At 39.5% G+C, this 8,220-nt stretch overlaps 1 protein-coding gene across 1 annotated transcript in view; it reads right to left on the reverse strand.

Annotated features, from left to right (window-relative positions):
* Window positions 1-8,220, reverse strand: part of Lrguk (leucine rich repeats and guanylate kinase domain containing) — a 146,742-nt gene that overhangs the window by 118,546 nt on the left and 19,976 nt on the right. The window contains exon 5 of the mRNA XM_008836070.3: window positions 7,153-7,234. Within this exon, the coding sequence (XP_008834292.1) occupies window positions 7,153-7,234 (82 nt within the window). The remainder of the gene's footprint in view (window positions 1-7,152; window positions 7,235-8,220) is intronic.

Consider the following 8,220-nt stretch of genomic DNA (forward strand, 5'->3'; position numbering starts at 1 on the left):
CCTTGGGATTTACCTTTTTGTGATACCCATCCCCTCAATATTCTTCAAGTTATAGGCACCCAAGTTTCATATAATCACCCTATTCTCAAGCATGTTCAGACATATATATATATATATATATAGAGAGAGAGAGAGAGAGAGATCTATAGATATATAGATTCATTCTACCAGTTCTGTTTTTTTAGAGACCCTGACTAATACGAGTACTAAGCCTATATTTTCCATTAAAGCATAGAAGAGGGCTGGAAGGATGGCTCTGTGGTAGAGCCAAGGCCCTGAGTCTGAGCCCCAGCACTAATATATATATACATTTATATAATTTTATACACACTTATGTATAGCATTCTTCAAACTATTGTCTCACTCCAGCACAAATAGAATATTGTTAACAATTTACTCTACCTGACACCTCTGTTGGCTCTTCATGTCTACCTCTCCGAGACACTGTATTGAATCGCCTCTTTCTTCCCTTCTTCCCTGTTTAGTTTTATACTTAGATTATATTTATTTGTAATAAGATTAATCTTCGTTGCTTCATATTGGTATAGGTCATCCATTTTTTACTACTGTATGATTTGCTATTGTCTGGCATAGTATATTTCCATTTTCTCTTATCAATGAGAGTTTGGGGTGTTTCCATTTTTGATTTTATAAGCAACAATCACTAGAAGCATTCTTGTCTCCAGGCGCACATACAATAAACTTTCCTGAAGGAGGAAAGAAAGTGCTATGTCATGGTGAATGTAGATGCCCACCTTTATAAGGTAATATATAACCGTGTCCAAAAGTGGTTGAGCTAATTTAATAACCATAGACACCTTAAGAGAGATCTTCTTGCTCTGCATGTTCTCCAGTAGTTGCCATTTTTAGATTTCTCAAAATTCTGCCAATGGACTGGGCCGATCATGAGGTCTTGAGCGGCACTTCACTGAAAGCCAGTGAGACTGGCATCTCTTCCTATGTCTGTTAGCCTTTTCTGTTTTGTTTTGTTTTCTGTAAATTTCTTTTCACATCTTTATCCATCTTCTTATCCAGAGACACAGGATATATTTCTCTTTAATGAGGTCACCACTGTCCTTCAATAGTTTTATTATGCTCATTCCACAAGTTCTTCATCTTTAATAAGATCAACATTTGTTGCTCTTGCAAAGGTGGCTCTTCTCTAAATTGTGTTTTCTAATTGCTTGTTACTCATGTAGAGAAATGTAATTGATTTTAGTTTACTAAAGTTATATCCCAATACCTGCTGAGCTCTCAAAACTCTATAATTTCTACTGAATACTGACTAACTACAAGTTCTACAGCTAAATAGGTCATTTACAAAGAATGACTTGTGCCCTCTCCTTGGCAGCTTTTTAAAAATATATTTGAATTAATTATTTGATAATTTCATATGTATAAACAGGGTGTTTTGATCCCTCTAACTTCTCCCTGATCCATTCCCACTCCCTGTCAACTTCTGGTCCTCACTGACTGATGGACAGAAGTCTCCATGGTGGGTATTCTTGCCTTGCTCCCGAATTTAAAGGAGAATGCTTACAACAATGCCTACAATGAGGAAAAGCGAGTTTAAAATATTTATCACTTAGAGAAAATCCTCTATTTCTAGTTTACTGAGTTTTACTGTGAAAGAGTATTGGGTTTTATTAAGTGTTATATATCACCTGAGTTTCTCTGAGGAGTATAAATTTGATTTTCCTGATCTGTCAGTGTTAATTCTATTTATGGATTTTCTAATATTAAAACACCCTTTCATTGCTAAGATAAACTCAACTTATTTGTAGTAGTCACTGTCAGATTCAGTCACTGCTATTTTTCACATCCATTACAGTTCCTTGTCTGGTTGGATATGAACATACCTCATTAGAATGAATTGTGAATATGTCTTCTGTTTTTAAAGCTTGAAAAACTTGTTCATTAATGGAAAGTTTTTCCATAAAAGTTTGGATCTACTGTGGTTTTTTAAGAAGATTTTTATTTTTTAATTTTTGATTTATTTATTTTTATTTTATGTGTTTGAGAGTTTTGTCTACATGAATGTAGGTATACCATATGCGTGCAATACCCGTGGAGTCCAGAAAAAGACTGGAGCTAGAGTTATGGATGGTTGTTGTTATGGATCCCCTGGAGCTAGAGTTATGGATGGTTGTTGCCATCATGTGGGTACTGGGAACTGAACCTGGGTCCTCTGCAAGAGCAGCCAGTGCTCTTAACTACTGAGCCCTCTTTCCAGCTCTGATTTTTAACTTTTAATTTAGTTTGTTTTAATTTGTAACAAATTACTTTTATAAGACTACTAAGGTTTCTATTTCCAAATCAGTATTTTGGTATATAATATTTTTCTAGGAATCTATCCATTTAATGTTTCTGGATGTACTAGCATAAAACTTATCTAAAAATCCTCTTGTATTTTATTCTTTTAAAAAAAAAATAATCTAGGAGCAGTTGAGATGGCTCAGAGGGTAAAATGCTTGCCAAACAAGCCTGACAACCTTAGTTCAATCCCCAGAACCTATATAAAGGTGGAAGGAGAGAACTGACCCCACAGAATTGTCCTCTGACCTCCTTATGGGCTATGGCATGCACCTGTCCATACACACACACACACACACACACACACACACACACACACACACACAATAATAAACAAAATTTTAAAAACTACTTTAGTGACATTTTCCCAAAGGGGATTAATTTATAATTTTATGAGATTTTTCTTTTTCTTTCAGATATCCAGAAAAGCTTATAAAACTCCACTGCCCCCAACATGCACAGGATGCGCTTGAGCAGGACACAAAAGAAAGAGGGGCATTTTGAACTGCTTAGAAACCAGCCGACTCTCTTCCCAAAACTGTGTGGTGTCTACATTTATTTCATCACAGCTGAAGGAGAGTAGTTTCAGCTCTTCATCTTTGCATTTTTTCCAGCAATTTTCCTGAATTTCAATTAATCTTGATATAATTACTATGCTTTAATCTGTCAGTGATAAGACTTGATTGCTAAATCCAATGTCAACATTAAAAACTCTAATTCCTTTCTTTAGGATATCACTGTATTTGACATTCACCAAGCTCTAATCTTTTACTTTTTCACATGGAAAGCTAAATTTTATAGAAATTAAAACCCTCATGAGAGAATTTTAAACTGTACCCCTTGTTCTGAGTTCAAACAGGAGACTTGTTTCTTTGGCAATCCCAGCCTCATATTAAATTCTCCTATCCAGCTTCAAACTGTTGTCTCCGAGAATTCCGAACCACAGGAAGGGACTCTGAATGCTGAGTCCCTTCTGACGGGCAGGAACTTAGGTATACCCAACTTCCAAGCCAGGACTTCTTAGCCTTAATGCACACTCAAATTGTCTAGATGCTTTGTTCAAACAGGCAGGGGGTGGTGGTACCTTTAATCCCAGCACTTAGGAGGCAGAGGCAGGCATATCTCTGTGAGATTGAAGCCAGCCTGATCTATATAGCGAGTGCCAGGCCAGCTGTGTCCACAGGGAGACACTGCCTTTAAAAAAAAAAAAAATCAAATACATCACAGGTGGAGCCCAGAAATCTGTTTCTAAGACACCCCAGGCTCTGCTCTGCTGACACTGCCAGTCCCTCTGGGCAGCACTCCTGGCCAGAGATGAGTGGATTTCTAAGCCAGCTGGCTTCTGAGCTGCCACTCTTTCTCTCTGAAAATTCAGTATACATGCTGGTCAAGACTGCAGCAAAGGTTCTATAGAAATAGACAGCTGATTCCAGAGACCAGTCTTCTTCCCTGCTAAGGGATGAAGGCAACCTAAGTGTCCCTCAACTGACAAATGGATAATGAAAATGTTTTCACAATGGAATTCTACTCAGCAGTAAAGAAGGACAAAAATCATGAAATTTACAGGTAAGTGGATGGAATTAGAAACTGTAAGACTAAGCGAAGAAATACAGACTCAGAAAAACAAACAACATATGTTCTCCCTCATATGTGGATCCTAGCACCAAATTCTTATAAGTATGTATCCAGATGCAACTGCAGTAGCCAGAGTAATGAAAAGGAGCCAGCTGCAGGAGCCAGAATAATGAAATAACCAGGGAGGTAAAGGGAAAGAAAGAACCTGAGAGAGAAGAACAGGAGACAGGTGTTATGGAGGGAGAAATGGATAAAAATGGGGCTACTTAAATGGGAGGGGGAGGGAGGGTTATACAAGGAAACTTCAGGATAAAAGGAAAGAAGGAGCTCAAGAGAGGTGGGACCGTAGGAGACTGGTATTACCAAGGGAGAAATGGGGAAAATGGGGACACTTTAAATGGGGAAACCATGGTGGAAGGGTTAGATGGGGAAAGAGAGAGGAGAGAGAGATAAATAATGCCTAGCTAGTTTTTAAAAACCAGAAGGAATCATATTAGTCCAACAACCTAATGTCAAATGACACATATATATCTCTACATGAGTCCATGTGTATAGCTAAAGGCTACATAACAAGAAACAGTGCCAGACAGGAGACACCTTCCTTTGAGTTGTTGGCCAGGATGGTCCAAGAGACTCCCAAAATTACACAGGCCATTGCCACAGCCCTAGATTGCCTCCCAGAACTTGAAGGTAAGACCCTACGTCTGAAGACAGGACATACGTCAGACCCAGGATTCAGAGCAATAGGGATGGAACTGACCTGAAGCCACTTCCCCTGAAGGCTAGCTCTCATAGCTTTGGAAATCACTATGAAGGTGCCAAGGGAAAACATCAATCAATGGTCCAATACCAGCTTCAAGACCAAATAACCACATCAATGACCGGCACAGCAAACAACACTGGTACAGCAGTGGTACTTTTATCTTGGAGGCAATCAACAGCTACCTAATTGGACTAAAAGCCCACTCAATGGGAGGGAACTCAAGTGTGGTACTGTAAACATAACCAAATACACATAGCTGGAGTGGTCATAGATCTTAGAGAAAATCCCAAGACTGTCACATCCGTAGACTAATGTAATTTCTTACTATGTGCAAATTATGTATCCTTATATTTACAGACACATACCCCAGTTACCACTCATCAAAGAAGCTTATTTTGCACTAGTCAGAGACTATTACCAAGTACCACAACTGGCCACACACAGACACTGTCTATGAATTTCCCAGGCCTAAGTGACACATCTACAATGCAACATGCAACCTCTACACCTAAGGCTCATGGAACATAGAACAGGGATTAAGAAGACGACACTAATGAATCACTCAAGTCTCACTAATGAAGCTCCCTCATGCAACAGAGGGCCAGGAACACAAAAGGTCACAAATGGCCAAAGTGTAGAGATTAAGAGTCTGCAGAATGCTGGTCCTTGGACAGGACTCTTATATTAAACTTTACCCACCCAGGACTCAGGGACCATTGCAGAAGACGGACAGAAAGATTGTAAGAGCCAGGGAGGAGGTGCATGACCATATAGAAACAGAGTCCTACAAGCTCCTGAGACCCTACTCATATAACTCTATAGCAATGGTGTCAGCATACACAGGTCCCGTGAAAACTCAGGCAGACAAAAACCCAGCATAGAACTGGGGAAAAGAACAGCAGACCCCAATCTTAGCTGAAGAAATATTGGCAACCAATTACTGTTAGGTGAGGAAGAGCTGATCTTTCTAAAACAAGGGACTCTAGATGGGCTGACTAGACCTCAGTGGATGGACTAGCACTGGGGAATGTCTTGGGACACTGACTTGACACAGTGGGCCTTAGCACAAATGACAGAGTATGTGGTTTCCAGTGGGGGACTATGGGAGAGTGACGGTGTGGCTCAGGGTATAAAGATGATTAATATTGTTTGAGATGTTCTACATGAAATACACAAAATTTCAATAAAAACAAACTTAAAAAGAAAAAATAAATAAAATGTGCAATATTAGCAAAAAGAAAGAAAGGAAGATAGATACAGCTAATACTTGTGCCGCTAATTTGTCATGGAAACATTTCATTTAAATCATTATTTGATCTCTCCACTGGGCTACAAAGAAGAGAACTGGCAAATTTCAAGAGCACCGAAGTGCTCACTGTTTGCTTTCATCCACAAGTCGCTATGTTCTAGCACTCCACACCTCTGAAGAAAGGGTTTCTCTGCAAAATATGTCTCCAAGATTGCCGTCTGTAGTCTCAGCCTTATTACAAACAAGCTCCTGCCACATCCCCGGAATGAGACACTCAGGGGCCATCAATTCACACTCCATTCTGCCCTGAAAAATCCTCAAGTGGGTAGAAGGATACTTACTGAGAAACAGAAGGCATTGCTCCCTTATTACCCAGAGAACCTCTGTCTCTGGTGTAAAGAAGAGACTCAAGCTCATTAAAGTCACAAATCCTCAATTAACTCCTTAGACCTCAGGAGTTGGAGCAGACTTTAAAGTCTCTGCATGGGTGCCTGAATCATGCAAGAGAAACGTATATTCCTAAAGGAGGCTGCAAACCAAAAATTGGGTTTCTGATTTAAATAAAATAAAAGCACTGGAGGTATAGTTCAGTGGCAGAGCACTCACCTAACATATATGAAATCTGAGGTTTGATCCCGAACATCAATCAATCAATCAATCAATCAATTCATCAATCCATCAGTCAATCAAAACAAACTAGAAATATTGGCTTTATTTAAAGGAAATAGTATGAATTCTCTTATAGAATAACTACCAATATTCCTCATGATAAAGCTAGACTTTTAAATAGTGAATTTATATAAAATAGGGCAAAAGTCTGAGTAAATTTGAAGAACATGTTCACTAACAGAACTTCCCTATTTCTAGAACTAAGAACAAGCTTACATTTATGGCAAGGATTGCCTTCCTCAATTCTTGGAGGTTAGAAGCACCTGGCAAGTTTTGGCTCATAGTTTTAGTCCTTGGTAAACAAATATCTTTTCTCATTTTATGACTACCGATTCTTATTTCTAGTAAATTGCTTATCTGAGCTGGGTGTTATGACGCAGAGGCAGGAGGATCTCTGTGAGATCAAGGCCGGCCTGGTCTACATAGAGAGCCCAGGCCAGCTGGGACTACAGAGAGACCCTGTCTCAAAAAGGTCCCCAAAGAGAATTTATGTGGCTGTATTTGGCATAGTCTGTAATACTATTCAACAGAGCCATTCACCACAGCTGACCCCACAACACACACTCATTCATTCAAAGGATACTGTCCAAAATTAATTGAGTGAGAGTGTGGTATGCCGACAGGTCACACATTTCAGAAATTTGGTTGGAGGAAAAATCCACCTTCTGGGAACAAAGAGAGAACAGTTTGTTACTAGCTTTTATTCACTCAGATTCAGCACAGTGATGAACAGCACAAATTACAGGAAGTACGTTAGGGCAAAAACATTCCTCTATCTCTGTGTTTTCTAACTGGGATCCTCAGATGTCCATGGTGAGAGATAAGTGAGAAGCCCTTCCTCCTGCCCACAGGGTCAGCCACAGCCTGAAGGTTTCCACTTCCTCTGAGGCACTCTCCTTGGCAGCCATTATCTTAAACTTGCTTGGTCTTCCTTCAGGATTTTGATACATCCTCATATCACCCCCTAACTGCCAGAAAAGACCTTCTTATTTATCCCTCAGGCCACATCTCTTCAACTTCACATCATTTATCAAAATTGACTCATTTAGATGAGTATTTTCAGCAGCATCTGTTGGTGCTGGTCTAGAATATGAGGCTAAAAAAAAAAAAAAACATTAAATAACTTTGTTTAATTCAACTACCGGCAAAAAGGAAAGGGAGGGAGGGAGGGAGGGAGGGAGGAAGAGGGGACAGAGAGAAAGAGAAACAGAAAAAGGAAGGAGAGAAAGACTCAAAGTTTTTGGACTGCTGCATTGAAAACTTGTTGAGTACATTGTGATCTCATTCTGAAAAGCTGTTGAGTAACAGCAGCATAAGCATGATCCCATCCTTCTCATGCCCTTGAAAAGAGGGACTACAGGGGCGTGGTGGCATGGCACTGGCCTTTAATCCCAGCACTTGGGAGGCAGAAGTAGGCATGGTTTATATAGTGAGTTCCAGGCTAGCTGGGGCTACAGGGAGACCCTGTCTCAAAAAGACAATAAATAAATAATAAATAAATAAATAAATAAATAGTGATCACACTCTCCAAAACGTATCAATATAATATTTTTACATGGTAAATGAGACACCATTCAAATGGCAAAAGTAGGAAACTGGTCAAGTCGATTACAAACAACAAGAGGACTACATAGTCAGTGAGACCTAAGCT

This window comes from Nannospalax galili, unplaced genomic scaffold, assembly GCF_000622305.1.
Source record: "Nannospalax galili isolate Female #2095 unplaced genomic scaffold, S.galili_v1.0 scaffold1617, whole genome shotgun sequence".
Taxonomy (NCBI): domain Eukaryota; kingdom Metazoa; phylum Chordata; class Mammalia; order Rodentia; family Spalacidae; genus Nannospalax; species Nannospalax galili.